This window comes from Phlebotomus argentipes, unplaced genomic scaffold, assembly GCF_947086385.1.
Source record: "Phlebotomus argentipes unplaced genomic scaffold, Phlebotomus argentipes genome assembly contig_2, whole genome shotgun sequence".
NCBI classification, from domain to species: Eukaryota; Metazoa; Arthropoda; class Insecta; order Diptera; family Psychodidae; genus Phlebotomus; species Phlebotomus argentipes.
The window spans coordinates 22808-42749 of NW_026776162.1; the positions used below are offsets into that span (position 1 = coordinate 22808).

The 19942-nt window shown below is 39.1% G+C and overlaps 1 protein-coding gene across 1 annotated transcript in view; it reads right to left on the reverse strand.

The window, feature by feature from the left end:
* Positions 1-19942, reverse strand: part of LOC132264720 (nuclear pore complex protein Nup88) — a 55044-nt gene that overhangs the window by 1991 nt on the left and 33111 nt on the right. Inside the window, exons 3-4 of the mRNA XM_059765011.1 lie at positions 919-1240; positions 59-156 (exon numbers count right to left, since the gene is read on the reverse strand). Coding sequence (XP_059620994.1) covers positions 59-156; positions 919-1240 — 420 coding nt within the window. The remainder of the gene's footprint in view (positions 1-58; positions 157-918; positions 1241-19942) is intronic.

Consider the following 19942-nt stretch of genomic DNA (forward strand, 5'->3'; position numbering starts at 1 on the left):
GAGCAAAAGCGTCTCAAGTTCAATCGAATTCACTTCTTTTCCCAAGTATTTTTCATACTTTTTAGTGTTCAATCCGGCACAGAGTGTGTAAATATTCCCATTTCCGCGCAAAATCACAATCGGCCACTCGACTTTCTGTCGCATTTGTGATGAAACCTGCAAAAGAATTCAAATGAAGAGAGAAATTATCAAATGTTCTGATAATCTTAAGCATTTTTCAAGAAGTAATTGAAATTTTTGTTAAAGAAATCACAATTATGCCTATCAAAAACCGTGAAAATGATTCATATTGTTGTTTAAAGTTGAAATAGGGATTATTTAATGCATTTTCTTGATATTTTTCCATCAGAAATCATTGATTTTTATCTTAAAAGATGAACACAATTTTTCATCACATTTTATTGCATAAAATGCAAATAAAACTGGATTTTCAGTGACTCTTTAGTTCTACTAAAAAATTATTCTGCGCTTCATAAATTGTTTTGTAATCTTAAACTCATTTTAAATCATTCAACCGCGCACTTTTGCGCGGTTGAACATGAGCTTGAATGGTGAAATATCAAATTTGAGGACATAATCTTACCAAATATGTCCAAGAATAATGTGAATAGTTCATTTTTTACAAATTGTTAGAAGAAAAAGTAGACAAAGATTGTCAAAAGTTGACTTTTCTTTCTTAATATCTACAGTTCGTCCACCAACTCTTTACATTTCAGTTAATAATTTCAATAATTTTCAATGAAATCAACAGTAAAATTACAAAAAATAGATAATCGACTGAAATTCCAATTCTTCAATGCAAGAATGAATTATGAAATGTTGCATGTTTCAACTTGAGACTTTCTAAGAGATTTATTCTTAGTGAACTTCGTCATCAAGTGTACACAATAGTTGATTGATTGCTCAACATGAACTCACAGAGAGAATCGACGACTCACTGGCCGTGCCATCGCCGAGCGGCACGAGCGGCGACACTCTGGGCGGCGCAATGTCGAAATCCACGGCCGTGTCGCCGAGATCCGACAGCGAAGGCAGCGTGGATCCGTTGCTGACGCCCATCCTGGGCATCGGCCCGACGCGCCACACGTGCTTCAGGATGTCCTCGTGGTAAACCCTGAGCGAGTTGTCCGACAGCAGCACGATCAGGTGACTCCCAGTCGGCGATCCGGGATGCCACTTGACCTGCAGCACTTCCAGATGCGTATTGTTGGTGAAGAGACGATCGTCGAGGATGTGAATTCTGCGAAGGAGGCGAGAAAAAGGGGTTGAAATGCTGCGCAAGTGAAATTTACTGCTTCAGATGCCATATATCGTAATATTTGTCATACTCTCTCTCTCCCTCTTAAGAGTGAAGTTTTCCTCCTTTTCTCCCCCGCCCCTCATCGCTAAATGTGAAGATGCACTTGAGTTGTGAGAAGTTAATAATTCCTAATTAGAACCCGAGTGAAATTTCTGACAAAAATTAACTATATCAAATATTTTACACTTCATCTTTATCATGAAATTGGGCAAAAATTCTTCACCCCTTTTTGGGTGTTTTGTGTGAAAGTGTTTCTCTCTCTGTCTCAGCGCCAGGGTAGCAAAATCCACCATCGCTGAAAGCATAATTATTGTGAATTAAATGACTTTTGCCCTATACGGAGGATTTTCATTATTTTCTCCACATTTAACTACCCTCAGAATGTTTAGTCTACATATGTGGAAAATGTGAAATACATGTTTTTCATATATGAGTGTAAAACTTTTCGATTTATTTATACAAGCAGCGATGAGGGCGAGAGAAAGAGAGTGTATTTTCTGTATAGAAAACACCAATGTAGTCGAAACATTTAGCCCAAGAATAATAATTCAAGACAGTGATTAAGTCATAAAATTTATTAATCTAAAAGATTATGTGCTTAATTATGTAAGGAAATGTTGGAAAGTTATCACTTTTATGGGCGTTCTCGCTCTCATTCACTCTCATCATCAGCCTCAACCACTTCTCTCATCACTTCCACCCCGCCAAGAAACCGACTACAAACTCTCACCGATGCTCTGGCAGTGCCATTTCACCCCCTCCCTCCCGCCTGTGCCAGTGTGTGTGTGTGAGAAGTTTAATTAATGGGCTCAGGTGAGAGAAAAATTAGCCCCCAAAAATCAGACACACACACACACAGAATTGCCCATGAGATCAATTAGCAAATTCATGACTGAAGGAGAAAATGACACTGATAAAGAGAATATTCGCCAATTAAAAGTTTGCGTCATTGTGCTTTGACTTGAGAAGATATGACAGTTGAGGTGGAATTAAGAAAATGTGACTTTTCGCAACACATTAAGGTTAAGTCATCCCTCTTCTCACTCTCTCTCACTCTCACCTGTTTTCTGTGTTATTTATTTAAAATATATTCCATCTCATCAACTTTTGACTCCTTCTGTCTTACTTTTTGAAATTTTTCCACCCTGTCAAAAGGTCCGACGCTTCACCCCTTTTGCGCCAACCCCCACACCCTACCAAACACACACACAAACACACACAACAACAAACCCTCCATGCCGCATTTTGACGACAATTTATATTCCAAAATGTATAATAATATCATCATCTCTCGTCCTTCGCTGGATGTTACTCGAAACTCATTGAAATTTCCATTCTCCACCCATTCTTTCGCCCTTCACGAAAAACTGAATGTGTGCGCGATGGGAGTTGGCGAAAAGAGGTAAGAAATATACATTAAATTAATCCAAACTTGCTAACTTGGCTAATCTCGAATATTAAATATTCAAATTATGTTTTATTTTCTTCATTAACATTTATTTGATAAATATTTTGAAGCACTGTGAGTGCTCTTTCCTCCCCCACCCTCGCACTCAAAACTCCATCTGACACTCCATATCGACCACCGAAAGGATCACCCTTTCTCTCGTCATTTGCCAGGATATTTTCGAAATATTGCGCGACAAAAGGGCGCTTGAATGTGAGAAGACTCAGCCCGGCTGACAATGCGACTCTTTTGTCTTACAAGAAGGAAAAGTCAGGCCGAAAAGTGAGAAAATATAGTTGCATTCTATAAATTCGTAAAACGATTCAAAAAGATTGAAGATCAAAGTTTCCCGAACAGAACATTTCAAAGAAACAAATACAAACTGAGAAAGACGCGATAGATTCAAGTAAACGTTCCAAAACTTGAAGACTTTATAGCAAACGAGAAGAAATATCAAGAAAATAAAAAAACACAAGGAATCTTCGAAGTGAAGGGAAGATGAAGTTTTTTCCGTCTAAAGTGTGACAAAATGAAACTGAAAATTGGTGAAATTTGACACAATAAGCTTCACAAGATCTGAACAACTAGAAACAGAAGATATTAGAAAACCTGCACATTTATCTTACCAAATATGAGAATGTAAACAAGAAGCAAGACTGTCAAAACACACAACTTGACTATCTTTGTTAACTCCAGAAGTGTGTAAAGGCTGTTCAGACAGCAATCTGTATATCTTCCTGCGTGTGTTCAAGAATGTGACATTACAAATTAAGTGCTAATGCAGTGCTGGTGCATTTTGCGCTTCTCTATAGTTCTAACGAAGTCTTAATGCTACGCATGTTCACACTCGTGAGCAGTGCGAGCGAAGTGCATGGCCAGCCGGGAAGAGGTTGGCTGTTTGCAAGAGCAGTTCTTAGAAATGAGTGAATGAGTGGTTTGGCTGGTGAAATCCCTTCTTCAGCATCCACCAGCGATATTTGACGATATCTTATGAGTCGCACCACCTCATTTCATTCCACCCACTTTTTCACGCACCCCCCGCAATGGAAATACGAGAAACGTGGCTTCTGCTTAGGCGTCGACTCATCCACCCAGTCATCCAGCTGGATAATGTATTTTGTATGTTGATTTTATAGGTGAAAGGGTTTTTGGAAATGGCCAAAATTTTCACCCTCTCCCGCGGCCCCTGTCAACCCTTCCCGCCCCGCCCCCCTGGCAACAGATGACTGCGAGGCCGAAACCACGAGAAAAGACAACAGCACAGCAAATGACACCATGAGATGAGGCAATTTTGTCAAAATTCCTCTCTATGAAATAAAACGAGGTGTAGTATGATAAGTACCAGATATCATATCATGTGTCAGCCGATTATGATTATAATACAACACTTTCGCACTCTCCGGCTTGTTCGGGGCTGAGCGTGAATTTCTCATTCTCTACACACCTTTTCAACTTGGTCCCATTAAAAATCTCACCCTCCCACTCCCCATTTATTCATTCCGCGTGTATAAATTGATATTCTTTACACATTTCGCCACCCACACAGCGCCGTCATCTTTTTGGCCCCGCGGTGAAAAAGGGCCCCCGCGAGCGGAGGCAGGAAGATTGTGATACACGTGTGTTTCTCACGTGAAATATAATTAGGAATTCTAATCAGGCGATTTAAAATAATTCGCTAATTTAAAGTTTAGCATCCAACACCAACATTATACGCAATTTTATATGCATATTTATTAATATGAAAAACCACCCCTTCACGCAGTCTCACACTTTTCGCACACATTTTCTAATTACACGCCTTAAATGCCACGCTCATCTCTTACAACCGCCTTATCGTGCTGATATTGTATGTGCTCTTGATTCCAACATGTAATATTGTCTCGAGTATCTAAATGATTTGCCATCGCCAAGAAGTTGACAAAGACTTTTGCGCGTTGAATTTGGCAAAAGCCACACGCGAATGTGCGAATAAAATTCAATCAATCATATTCACTTGCTGATGAAGATGATTTATTATTCATGTTAGATACTCAAGCGGAGGAAATAAATGTGTTTGAGAGGCTGTCTTGCATAAATTAAAAAGTAATTAAAAGCAATCAGAAACAGTAGAATTCCCTCGCGCGCGCCTCAAAGAGAGAGAGATATTTTCACCAATTGGAAAACCCTCGCTCAAAGTCTCAAGTTCTTCTCCTCCTTTGGACTTCACTTTACACCAATTGTCTCCACCATATTCAATAAACCATCAGCCGCATAAATTGAATTTTCATCTCACAACCGCGACAGCAACAATCAAAGACATGGAGTTGCAATTAAAATTCGATGGTGGTTTTGCCAAAATTAAATATCTCTCGTCTCACTTCTCCAACCCCACAAAAGTCTGATTCCCATTGAAATTTTCGTGAGGAAATAATTCACAATTTCCATAGAGATTAATTTATTGGGCGGTGTGTGAGACAAAGAATTGAGAATTCAGTGAAATGAATCGAATTGTTATTTAAAATCACCACACAAACTCTGCGAGTGTATAAAGTTATTATTTTTCACTGGGAGAGACAAAATGCTCGTGGAGAATGCAAATCAAATTATTCCTGAATATTAATTTTCTCCACTTTGATCCACTCCTTTTTCGCCTCACCGCAGGCTTTCGGGGGTGATTTTTCCCCTTGAGGACAATGCGGCAGTGGAATTGAGGGGCGGAATTGCTTGATAAGGGATGACTGAACTTGATTGGATCACCGCTGATGGTCAGAAGTCTCATCTGCATAAACCTCAGATGAGTTTCACGTGAGAAAACAATTCCTACAATGGAAAATTCGCATCACACATTATCTTGTGCACGGGAGAAAAGACGACGGAAGAAAAGCCATCTCAAGAACATTTTATTACATTAACCCTGTGGCTATTATTACTTCAACTCACCCCATCTTCGGCAACATCTCAACTCTTCGGGTATAAACAGCAAATTAAATCGGATTTGCTGATGAAAGATGAACTTTATGAGTTATAGATTAATCGCATTGTCTCAGATCGTTGAGCTCTAAATGTGATTTGCATCAATTTCTGCAATGAATATTCATCCTTTGGCCAACATTTTGAAAGCAATTCGACGTCTTATATATTTTCGGATAGATTTATGTATGTTTACCTATTAAAAACAATTTGAGATTTGTATTTTATGAGACAATAGCGAAAAATCTGAAAATTTTCTTGACCTGCGGGGTAAATTATGAAAAATCAACTTTTCATAAATAACGACCGTTCACTTTTTCCCAAGAAATCTTTCTTAAACTGCAGTTTTTTGCAAAAATGCTTCTTTGATAAACATCCTAATTTCATTTTGCCAGGATTTTTCTCAAATGTTCGTTCCTAAAAGACTGAAAATGAGGAAAATTTGGCATATTTTTAATTTTCTTCAATACAGAACTTTGAAAAAAATCAATGAAAAGTATTAAAAATTGATTTCTTACAACTTATTTGGATAAAATGTACTAGAAATCTGTTTAAAATCGACTTCTGAACTGTAATATTTTCTGTTTATCCATTAACTTTGCCATATTTCAGTCAAAATTCCCATAAATAGCAATCAAATCAACCGAAATATTCACAAAAGAATTTTTATATTGCAATAATTAACATTTTCTCAAACCATCAGCGGCTATTTGAGTTAAAATTCGACAAATTTTGCAGCGAATTTTGACTTTTCATAGTTTTCACTTCACCCTTCGAATTGTGTTCATTCAAAAATAAAACACAGAAGAATTCAATTCCAACCCACCAAAAATTCATACTAACACAAAATACTTCTCCAATCCAGCGATTTGAATGTAAAACAGGCATTTCAATGAATTTCACGTGCTGGCAAAATAATTACCAGACGCCAAAATTAAAATGACAAGAATAGGGGATATTAAAATACAAAAATTATTCCATACTTTGGAGCAGATAACAATCCACCCTGGCTCAGATATAATTAATCCCTTTTAATGTGTGTTTGTCTCACAGAAAATGTGCTCCTCCACCCCCTGAAAGAGTGCGCGGGGTGTTGGTGAAAAAAAAGGCACGAAAGACAATGAAAAAATTATATACGAAAGCCTCTTAGCTTACAATTCTGCTTTTTTTCACTCCTCCCCCTCCAACCATGACAGAGAGTCCTCATGAATGCCATCCCCTAAATCGTTTATCCACCCACTCTGCTTGTCTCACATATATCAACACCACGAAGAGCAACAAAACCGGAACCCTTTTTCGCTAAATATTTCATATTTTCCCCAAAAGCAGCGGCGCATTTCTTCAGCAATTCCAGCCAAGTGAATTCCCTCTCATTCTATGCCTCGGACAAGTGGTGTAGATGCCACATTTGAGTTTTTAATACACCCACACCCCCTCAGGAGCCATCGTTATGCCTGGCTACGTCTTCCTCTTCGCCAAATTTTCAACCCCTTCGCATTTTTCTGGCAGTCTCTCTCGCCCACCCTCGCGCTGTGGAAACGTATGTATAATCCCTTTTTGTAAAAATAATAGAAAACACCCTTTCGTCCCTCCCCGCCGCCGAAAGAGAGGGTAGTTAGAAGATGAGCCTCACAAGAGACGCGACTCTCCGCATAAAACCAACCCCAGAGCCAGACAAGCCCCAAAAACGTGAAGGAGAAGAAAAAAAAACCGGCCCAAAAAACCATTTAGTATAAAGTACAAAATGCCATTGCTCGGTGTATTTTATCTAATGAACCCACCCAAGCCACAGACGATGCGAGAGTCATAGGAAAAATTCCAAGGAGATAAAAAGGAGTGATCAACCCCCACGATGGAATATAATACTGTCTGGAGAGATGCTGAGGGTTGGAAACCCCAAAATTTTGGCATTTTATTGCAATTTTATGACAATAAAATTAAAATATGGATCAATTCGCGTCATGTCATTAAGGACTCGCCTTTTTTCCACCCCACAAGTTGAATGGCCCATCAAGACAAGTTGAGTAGAGCAAAGGAAGCTAATTAGGCCATTTTTATCGAGTCCCATGTGCTATGAATTCATTTCTTTCAATCCACAACCATGACTAGATTTTGAAATAATTCAAAGACATTCGGAGTAGTTGCAGTGTTGAAGGCCGCAAAAGTCCCTAATTAATTATCTCACTCCAGCGTCATGTAATATAGCAATAAATTATCGAGGAGTAGGCGAAAAAAGTCAGCCTATTTATTAATGCAATACACCAATCGCGATACCCTCGACGGTTCACGGGAAGAGAGCGGCGGGAAAAAATATCACGACAGAAATATAATAATTAAATTCGTGTCCTAGAATCATGCCATCTCATAAATTAGAAGGAAAAATTGTCAACTTCTCCTTCGACCGCCGCCTGGGTTGGTCATATTCACTTAAAATTTTCCCACCCACACAGAGAGATCGCATGTGAGGCGCGCACGAGAGTGACACTGCGACGGGTCATCTGTGGGACTATAAACAGGGGCAATTTTGCTGGAGGAAGTTGACTTTGTCCACACAAATACACATATAATATGAGGAATTAAAAAGCATCCCACAATTCACTGGCCATGCGGAAGGGGCGCCTTTGTTTCACCGCACTCAGCAACAAATTCATCCTGCAAGGGTGCGCAAAAAAAGCATCGCTCGCAGTGGCATAACTTTTATCTGAAAGCCGTTTAAAAATTAAAACACGTCCGTCTGCAATTGTTCCAAAGCGACTTTCGTCCCTTTCTCACCGGCCACAGAAAAGTGCAATTCGCCGACGCACAAGACTTTCATGTGGGAAAATCTATTCTGAGAAGTGATCACCCCCAACTTTTCCCCCAGAAAATCATCAATGTGATGTAAAAGACTCTCTCTCTCTCATCCATTTGTTTTCCAACCTTTTTTCCCTCCTGTCACACTTCACCACGGGAAAAAGTGCATCCCGAAAAAAAAACATATAGCGAAAAGTGGTGATTTAAAAGTAATTAGAAATATTTCCATTATGTGGTTAATGGTGTGTAATTTTCATCACGAGAAATTCTCACACTTTCCCGTGCATTTGCGACGGCAAACATTTTCCGTGAGCTTTTGAACTTTTTTCCCCAACTTTTTTCGCACGCCTCACAATTTATACCAATGATATTTCTCTATATTCCCGCGTGCTTGAAGTTTGCAATCACAGTGGCAAAAAAAATATCCAATTTGTACGGTGAATTTCTCACACTTTTCCACATTTATTTTTTTTTTTTTCAACTCATATTTCGCGAATTTGTCCTGATAAGCGCACGATGTCAACCAAGGACAATATGAAAAAGATAAACATACGTGAAAAAATGAGGAAAATTTATTGAAATTAATGCCAACGAGTGAAGTAATTTTTTTTTAAATATAATAACCAACGTCATGTCACAGTTTTACACATTTTACATGCCACAGTTGTGAGTAATTGAGCTGTTGAGAGAAAATGTATTGTGAAATTCTAAGAAATTGTATACAAAATGCAGTGAAAATCATAATTTATGCTCAATAAACCCATTTACAGTGCTTGAAATCACTCGTTTTTCCCCTTCACACTTCAATTGTCTACCTCTGTTCAGCGACTCGGGCTCACAGAAGCGCAATAAGCAACTTTTTCGCCATAGAGAGAAACATTACATGTGAATGCAGATTAGAATGGGAGATTTGGATGTTCATACATGGACTAATTCTCATGATGCCATCAATGGGTGGCAGGATTTGGCGCTTTTTTTGCACTTCCCGCCCCCTCAGCTAATTTCACCGCTGCTTCTCCGCCGCGGTGCGGAAAAAGCCGAGTGAGTGTGAGTGAGAGGAACATCGTGCATAATTTGCATAACAGCGAAAAAGAGTCTGATGGCCATGAGGGGGGCCGGAAAGTGGCATAATAGGCCAATTTTGGTGATTTTCCCCAACGTCAAAATGAATAGTTTATGATTTTGGTCGACTCTAAAAAATTAAATTAACCGTTTAGTGTCGCTTCGTTGGAACATTCAGAGCGACACTTAAAACAAAAAAAAATCCAGTGAACGAAGCCTCGCACTCTGGCATTCATGGAAGTTGAAGCTTATACGCAAGGAGAAAAAGTGCTTTTCAGAGCACATTGATAATCTTGTTGGTGAAATGAAAATAAAGTGAAGATGTAAAAAATTGCTTTAGCACCATCCATGCTGTTGTAGCCTAATCAACAATCCTCTTTCAACCCCATCCCCACACCCGTTTTTTTCATCTTCTTATGCCCACCACTTGACACTGGAAGTGCACAAAGTTCAAACCCTCGCCATTTCGTCATTCTTTTACAGTTCAGCAATTTTTCACTCCTCTCCACACACCCACCCCTCCACAGTCCCTCTTGGGAGGGTAAAAAATCACCATTGCGCGGATAAAATAAACCACAGGACACGGCCTAAGAGGACCATTTCATTGGCCATGGCCATAAACTTTAAATAAACAATTTTAATCACCTCGCAGGTTTTCATGGGTCCACCGAGAGTGGCCCAAAGGGTTGCGCGCACTCCACAAAGACAGATATGGACGACGGTGTGCGTAAAAAAGAAAGAATTTTCCTCCGTGATCGTGATGATGCATAAGGGAATGGCAAATTGGCCAAAATTGCCGAATGCGTCCCACAAAATCCACCCAAAACCGCGTTCAAATAGCAAACCTCCTCACTCTCTCGCGGCACAAACAACAAGGGTGAGCCTTGCTGCCACCCCCCACGCGGGAAAAAAAGAGGCTCCGCCGCATGAGAAACACCCCCCCAAAAACATTGTAGCAATGTCTATAAAACCAGAAAACCAGAAATTGCTACTTGCTGATAACGTCAAGTGGAAAATATTAAAATGCGCTTCACAACCCTTTTTGTCACCCCATCCACAGATCCATACACAATCAAAGGTGGAGCGTGAGCAAAAAATGCCCTGGATTTAACAAAGTACACCCCCGAAAAAGCAAAGACACCAGAGAGAGAGCGCGTCTAATAAATTTTATCAGTTCCAACTTGTGTTAATTACTTGTCCCTGGCAAGACATTCGCCCTTCTTCATCGCACCACCCACAAACAAGGGGTTATCTATTGATTTATTGGCAGACGAGTCGCTCTGTGTGCCGAAAAAAAGGCTGGCGTGCCTTCCCCAACTCCGCACATTCACCAGTAGATCTGAAAAGGGTTAACCACGCCATGTCGCATTGGTGAGATAACATGGTGAAAAAAAAACCAAGGAAAAATTTGCGAGGGAAGATTTTTTCAGTGGATGTTAGAACACGTTTTTATGAACTAAAGCACCCCTGCTCGGTATTAAAACAAGAGGGGTTCAATTTACTCCTCTTTTCCGCGATTTACCTCAATTCCCCAACCGCTGAGGAACAGAGAAGTCGCACGAAGGATTAATTACGCGTTGGTTTGGCTGTGTAAATTTACATGACAGCACTAAACAGTTCAAAAATGTCATACATTTCATGTCAATAGAGCAAATGAAGAAGCTTTAGATGCTCACCATCTCAAAAGACACGCCCATTCGCACGCCACGCCCACTTGAATGCCACGTCCACTTATTTGTCTTCCTATTCGCATGTTTGCCGTTGCAGTTAATCTAAAGAGCTGTCAAAGTCATTGTATAACAGCAAAAACCCTTTCAACATGGATCACAAACCGATTTCTACGCGTATAAAATCATCCCCATGATAGATGTGAGCTTGAATTAATACCACATCGAGTTGAGAAAAAAACCCTCCCGTTAAGCAGCATCTCAGGAGACACACACACACAAAATTTATAATTCAAGAAAGAGTTTAAGTAGAGTGTGAGTGGATGTTACCTTAAGAGATTGATGCTGTAAAATTTTTGTTCTTCACCCTCGCATTTCTTTTATTCTTCCACCCCTTTTTTCCTCTTTTTTTTCTCTCTGTCTTTGGTGTGGATAAAATGTGGATATAGCATAAATTATTCGTTTAATTAAGGACAAATAAAATATAAAATTCACATTTTAAGCATGGCGTGGGTGAAGATGAAAAAAAGTGTCCTTCAGCAAATGAAAATTCTTTCCTCTGCACCTGCTCAACTTCCTTGTGGGCTCCTCGAGATGGCTGAGGTGTGGGACAAATTGGAGTTTATCGCTAATATTGTCGAACAATGAAGCGCGCGAGAGATAAATTTCATCTCACTTGTGTAAATATTTAACCAAAAACACCATCAGAGTCAAGATTTTTCCCCCGAGAGGGTTGAAAATGAGTGTGTATGACAAAGATTTCAAGTCTGTCTCACCACAAATGACTGAGAAAGTGAGGATTTTTGGATATGGATGAGAATTGCTGGCGAAAAGTCGAATGGAAAATGCCTGAGACACACACACAGAGCCAAATTTCTCCAGATATGTGATGAAGGGTAGGTAAATGCGTGTGCAAATATAAAAGCGTGTCAGTGGAGTGAAAGGGTTCCGTGTCGCCGTTTCTCACCCATCATACACATCGCACAGAGCCCAAACCCACCCGAAAAACTCACTTTTAATTTAATATTATGCCTATACCCCAAAATTTGCTTATAAATTGTCAATTATTTATATACTTTTATGACAGTTTACTTTAATGCTAATCATATTTCTCTCATGCCGCCTTCACCATCCTCTCCCCATTTTAATATTAAAACGATGTTTTATCTAACACTAACAGGAATTCCCAGGAACCTCCTCTCTCAGAATATCCTCAACCCCAAAAAAGCACGCGCCTTCGACACTCAAGTTGTGCCTTTCGGAGAGAATGGTGGAGTGTTATAAAGTGTAAAACGCGCTCTGAAATGATTTCCAAAAGGCACGCATCACACTCTGGGCGTGTATACATGAGAAGATGACAAAACTCCCAAAGTATTGTCATCCTCGTGCTCATCGTTAAAATGATGCGACAGTGAATATCAAAAATCATTTTATACGCCATATCCAGCCTCACTCACTCACTCTCGCAAAACTCTTGGGTAAATGCAATGAAGAGAGGACCAGAGAGAATATCATTATCATTCAAATACAATTTTTGGTACATGATGATGGTTATTAGCCATGAAATTTAATTACAAAACGAAATTATATCCAATGAACAAACCATCGCGCAACACACTCCTTATGCACATAGTTTTGAAGGATCTGCGGGACGAAGAAATAGGAGATGGAAAGGGTTCTCAAGATTCGCCCCTTCTCTCCCTCTCGACTTATGATGGAGTTTTGGCATTTCAACCTCATCATCATTTAACTAAAATTACATTTCATTGAGCGAGAACCTGCAGAGTGAAACTTTGTGTACCAGAGAGAGCAACATAGATGAAACTTTCATGGTAATATATTTCAATGATGGGTAATAGTATCCCTTTTCGAGAACAAGATTCTCTCATATCTCTCAATGCCATTGAATTTATGGCTATTGTCATACGCAGGGCCTGATTAGATGACTACCAATTCGACGGGTGAATCAAAAACTATGCCAAATTTACTTAAAAACCCCCAAAACACCTTCAAATCATCCGTTAAAGTGTAAATATTGCTATGTATTTATTATTTTGTAAATATTTTAGTTGATTTTATTGACATTTTTTGAAATTCTTGAGTAAAATATGGCAAAATTATTGGAAAATTTTAAAATATTACTTTCAAAAGTCGATTTTTAATAGACTTTGAGACGATTTTATCCAAACAAGTTCTAAAAAATCAACTTTTCATACTTTATTTGACCCTTTCTTTAAAGTTTTGAACTGAAAAAATTTAAAAGATATGAGAAATGTTCATTGAAAGTCTTAAAAAAAAATTAGGATGATTCCGAATGCGTTTGACTCCATTCTTTGAGGCATTTTTTGATAAAAATTGTGCTTTTTGGATAAATAAGATTTTTTTTTTACTATTGTCTCATAAGATGCAAATTTCAACATTTTTGTACAGGAAGAAAAAATAAAATGCTTTTCAAAAATACATAAGACAAAAACTATGATAAATCGACTTTTCATAGATTTCGATCCACCCGTCGAATTGTCCTCATCAACTGGGAAAAAATCACTCATCTTCGAGAAGAAACCGCACATTCTGAAGCCAGTCGAGAGGAGAATATAGAGTTGAGATGATCATCTCTTCATACCACTTAACAAGTTTAATTAATAAAATTCCCTTTAATTATTGGCACATGGCATTTTTCCCTCAATAGCGCGCGGCCTGGGACCATCGCAAAATTACCCCCATTCGGCGGGGAAATTTAATTAAATTGAAAATAATACAATTGAGAAAATGCCACAACATAGGATCTTCTCAAAATGCGTCTCCTCTCTTCATCCCAGACAATTTCCTCGTGATGACGGTGTTTGTTCTTCACACCAAAACCAGCCCGAGTGCAACCCCGAAAAATGTGTGATACAAAATGTATGACCAGTAGAGCGTAAATTTTACCGGTAATTTTATTTTGAAACATTTTCACGGATGCCCTGTTTCTCATATTATTGCAGAAAGAGAGAGAGAGTTGGAGAGAGAGCATCATTGCCATCATGACCAGAAAGCCTAGACATCTAACGATGGGCGTGAAAATGGGGAAAATTTCTGGTATGGGTAAGTAAGCAAAAGTGGGAGTGAAAGACAAGAAGAGCATTCGAGAATTTGTAAACACGCGAGCGCCGGAGAGGGAAAACTATAACTCTAGCAAATAGAATCAAGAATAAACAGTCAGAAGTACCAGAAGTCAGCCAACAAATTTCCTTGTTAAATTAATTGTAAATTTCGCAATTATTATCTTGTGGCTTTCGCAAATTAAATGCGGAGAATGTTTGCATGTCTACTATTTAATACACCAAAGCTATTTGAGAGGGGCCTTCACTCTCTCTCTCTCTCTCTCACTCTCTTGCAACTTCCCATCACATGTGCACTTGCAATTTTCCGCGCGCGCTGTATTTTACTCACTCCCTGATTTTCTTTTATCCCCGAAAACATCCCCTCACATGCACTGACACACAGCTTCGCCCCCAAAAATTTTCCACCTCCAGCTTTCGAATGAAACTTGCAAGTTTATCTAATATGTATACTCCTTTTCTGCTCTCCACGCGCGCGTCTAAAACTGAATGAATTCACAACACATTGAATTCCGGAGGATATTTCAACCCCCACTTCCCTTCTCAGCAGCGCCCATCGCACCACCCTCAGCACCCCATTCAAGTACATTGGATTAGTTTCACCGTTTGTTTAGTGCACCATGTTAGCGGTAGAGTCATATTTTGTTGAAAGTTCAACGTTAAACTTACACCCTAGTCACTCCTTTTCATAACTCTCATTCAGCCCACAACCAGCCAACCTCCACATCTTCCACGATCTCTTTCCTGTGGAGCGCTCAGCAGCCTTTCAGCCCCCCCCCCCCTCGCAAAAAGCAATGGAATTCAATGCGAACTTCTAATGCAGATGAGAAGATGCACTGTTCCGTAGAACATTCACAAAGGTATAGTTTGATGCCCTACTAAATCTGATCCATGTCATTTCAGTGAATGATTGAGGTAATTACAGGGAAATGTATTGATGTGAAGTGAAGATAGAGGAAAAATTGAGGTTTTCCAGGTTCTTCTCAAGTTCAATTAAGCTCTCAAAGAAGAGGAAACATATCACACAAATTATTTATCTTCTTACGACACTCACTTCCTGAAGCGTCTGTCTAATACACAAATAACTAATTTCTCACGTCTTCTCCTCCGCCCGTGCAAATGTTCAAAAGATTCTGCAGTTTGAAACTGAAATGCATCGCATTGAGCCTTTTAAAAGTTCCAACATTTTGCACTCCTTATTCTTCACAGCCACTCACACATAACATGAGCTCACACTGCCTGACGAAGATGAAACATTTTGTCAATGAAATGGAATCTTGAAATGCACGAGAGTTTGTTTGAAGACACAAGGGTGGATGGGTAGAATTAAAATTCATGCTCCTCGGCACTTCGCGCGCGCCCCCCGTCCAAAAGCAGAGGCGAGTCAACATGAGTAGTGCGAGAAGAGCAAGTTTTTGAAAATGCTGTTCACATTAACTTTGTGTATTCATCATTAAAATTATAGGTATGATACATTATTCTTCAGTCTATACTTAGAACCACTCTTTCTCACTTTCTGTTCACACACAAGCCATAGTTTTATCCATAAAGTCAAATAACACACGTCAAAGCTACATGTAACACCCCAACTCCACCCGCTCTCCGAAGCTAAATCATCCCATGTTGGGGCTGTTAGTCATGGGTGAAAAGTGGAGGAAAGGCAGCACAAGAGTGACACACAAGAGGATCGTGCATGAAGCGAGCGAGAGAGAGAGAGAGAAGTCTGGGTCGCTCCTGTGAACATTGTCAAAGAACAAAAGGTTATTAAGAAATTTATAATTTTGAAATTTCAACTTGTATTTCATATTTCTCTCTTTCTCGTTCTCTCCATTTCGCACTCAACTTAAATACAATTTTGCCCCCATTGAGTCTCTCATTTCATACAACCCCCCAACAATACACTTGCACAAGCGCCTCTTGTGCACATGCACACCATTTTCCACCTCATCGACTTGTGATTTTCCCACCTCCTCCTCCTCCTCCTCCGCCTCAGGAGAAAAGCTCCACGAGTGAGACAGACGGTATGCATAGTTGTACATATTTTAATTGAACGAGGAAGCTTTTTGCATATGAAATCACACTCAAGAGTTGTCACAGAGCACAAGTGGGATTTTTTGGACAAATCACATGAGTGATTAGCCTAATGTGATTGTCACAATTTTGCATTTTCCATTCACTGACTGCAGAAAATTCCAATAAACCCCCCACCACACAGCCACACACAACATATCTACGATGTTAATTCAATCTCACCGACTCAAAAGCCTCCAAGCACATTCACTACACATTCATCTGCTCTCCATGAAACTTACCGCTTCCATAATAAACGAATACACAAAAGTCGACGAAATACTCTCGACCCTTGGTATTAAAATCGAGCAAAAGAGAGAAATGCCTGTGCATTGTATTCCCTGGTATTTTAATGCTACATACGTTTTCATTTGATTTAGAATTAATTACAGAATGTGTAATAAACAGGGAGATTATTTGACTTTTGTGGAAATTTGTAACTTCTTAATAACTTTGCATATATGGCATTTTGTTTCCATCCCTCTTCACAGCTCCATTCTCTCTCACTCACTCACTCTCTTTCCCAAGCATCCACATACCTACAGCATATGTATGCCATCATGTTGGCGGCAGAGAAAAGAGAGACCTCAGCACACTCCATATACTCTTTTCCACCATATAAAAGAGAGAAAATATTTGCTAGCAATTGTAATAAACTGAAATATTGTAGCTATGTTCGTGGTGAAATTTAGTGGAGAAAATTTCAATCATGATAATTAAATTTCATGCAAAGAGACTTTGCCAACATTTGCTCCTACGCCAAACTAATTTGTGGCTGAGGTAGTTTCACGGAAGAAATCATCTAGATTGAAATTTTAATCCTAATTACAACCAACACGGTGAAGCACACAAAAAACCATACGAATTGCAAACACTCAAAGATACAGAAATCAACCCTTTTTCTCTAGACAGAACTTAATCTGCACATAGAAAAAAAATCACCCTTCAAATAATATTCATAAAATTATTACAGACGTGCAGAACAACAGAAAAAACCCCACCAAAATTGCCATTGTGGCATTTCAGACAGACAAAAAAGACTCTTCTAGACTGACCACCGTCAATTTGTTTTATTTATGGCCATGAAATGTAGAAAATTGTGATGTTATTAATGTTTTCAGTCTGCATTACACTTATTTTTCCTCTTCACAAACACACCACATTCGTGCAATCCAACAAGTGACCACCGAAAAGCAAGAATAAGGCAATTTATTGCTGCAATTTGCCTTGTCCTATGAGAATCCATGGGAATATCATAAGACATTCCCATATTGTCAGTGGACAAAGAGGTGAACTGTCTTATAGAATGTCACAAAAGCATCTGTTTCAGATTTTCTACGCTTGAAATCGCCCCAACAAGGTTGATAAAAGTCTCATCTTCATGTCAGGATAAATATAATACATAATATGAGGCAAATTCACATTAAATGAAATCCTTTTGTACACATATCTCACGTTGTTTCTCGTTTGACGAAGGCTATTTTATAATAAATTCCTCTTCCGTGGATAATGTTTGTTCAGAAAGGGAAAAGGCCAAGAATGAATTGCGATAAATGCGATGAAATTTCCGTGAGGATTCAATGGTCAGGTGTATTTTTGGCTGAAGAACTAATGAGAAATTAATAAAATCTCCCTCCTGTTTTAACCTTTTCGCCCATTCATTTAATAATTATAAATAATTATTCATATTTGACCATACACACACACACACACATTGCGCCACGCATGTAATATATTTTCACCCATGTGAGCAACAATACAGCTTCTCACTCCTGAAAATTAAAAGTGATGCGTGGAAGGAAAATTCACCATTTCCCTCGGCATACAAGAATGGAATATTATACACACCTCCACAGTCATTTTATTATTAGCAAAAGTGGGCCAATGGTCAGTTTGAGCCCTGAAATTATTTGCTGTATGACCAAAATCTCCTCTCAATTCCACCCCCTCGCCACTCACTGCGCCCCATCGGACCGGATAAAAGGGTGTACAAGTTGAAGACCACCCACTTTTGGCCTCTATCATTTTTCGGGAGGTACAACAGACACCCATTATTGTTCACCTTTTTGGCGCGTTTTCCTTTCCTCACTCTCGCTCCCCCCCCTCGAGAGCATGGGCATTTTCCACGGACATTCATTTGGCCACCCACCCTCACACCCCCGTCCATCATCAATTTTATACGCACACAAGTGATTCTCCCCTTCATATGGATATTTAATGCCGCCAGAGCGGACCAGTGTATTGGCCAAAAACCTCTGACTTTATATTCAACATATTATGAATAATAATATCTGGACGAAAAGCATTCTCTCTCCACCCTCAAAACGAAAAAAGACCGGGAGAACGATGCCTCAGAGATGCTAAATCCAACCCCAGATGAGGTGTGGGAGTGGACAGAGTTCACGACATATGATCGCCACATTTTACACGCGTGTGCCAAAGTGTAGGACTTTTCAGCGGACGAGGAGCAGATCAAAGGAGCAATTCTGAGTCACACACAACAATGTTATACTTCAACAATGTTAAGTTTAACAATCGAAATGAATAAGGAAAAACAGTCCTTGCTATTCACGCTAAAACAATGCTTTAGAGTTTTAAGCGATTCCACAATGTGTAAGAGAGGAAAAATGGTGAAATTTGCCTAGATTATTAAAATTCGAGTAAATATTTAGTAAATCTACGATAAAAAGAATTTCCTGCGAATATCTTTCATGTTTATGCCTTAAAATGGGAATCACAATCACAGATTGATGCATTTTTGCAAGATATTTGCAGATTCAGTTCTGTTATTCTGTTCTTTACACATTCAATGTAACAACTTCTGGATGTCGTGTTAATATTCTGACATTCAGGCGAATGAAAATAGCCATTTTGAGCCTTACATGTGTAACTCAGAATAGCAAAGGCGTGTGTTAAACCAAATTAACACAATTTTTACATTTTGTGTGCGGCTGAGAATTGCTTCACGAGTCAAGATTCAACCCTTTGACGAAGTCAAGCTTCCGGGCGGGAAAAATGAGGCAAACCGAGATGAATGAATTCACAAATCACGCATGAAATTCTCAGCCAAACGGTTTTGCTCTCGTCTGTAGTGCAGAAAAGGGACACTGGAGCGGGAAGAAAAGTGTATGCGAGGAGGGAATGAGGTGAAATGGTCACAGGATGTACAACCTCAATTCAATCTAAAGCGAGTAAAAAAGCCAACCCACTAAATGGACGGTCAAACTCCGCACCCAAAATAATGTATTAAATTATAAATAAAATATGGTCCAACGAATGGGATTCCTTCTTTTCACTCCTCATAAATACTATAATACCAACATCACTCATTTTCACATTTTATTTCCAACCGAAAATTTTATGGCAATGCGTACACAAAACCTCCATAAAATTTATAAATATGTGTTGTTACATAATAGCAGAAGCACTCGCACTTTGCAGGTTCACAAAAATACATTCAAATCCATATCAATAATTCAATCTCTACGTGTTAACATGTGAAAATATAATCATCAAGTCCAGAGCAGAGAATTATCCATAAAATTAATCATAT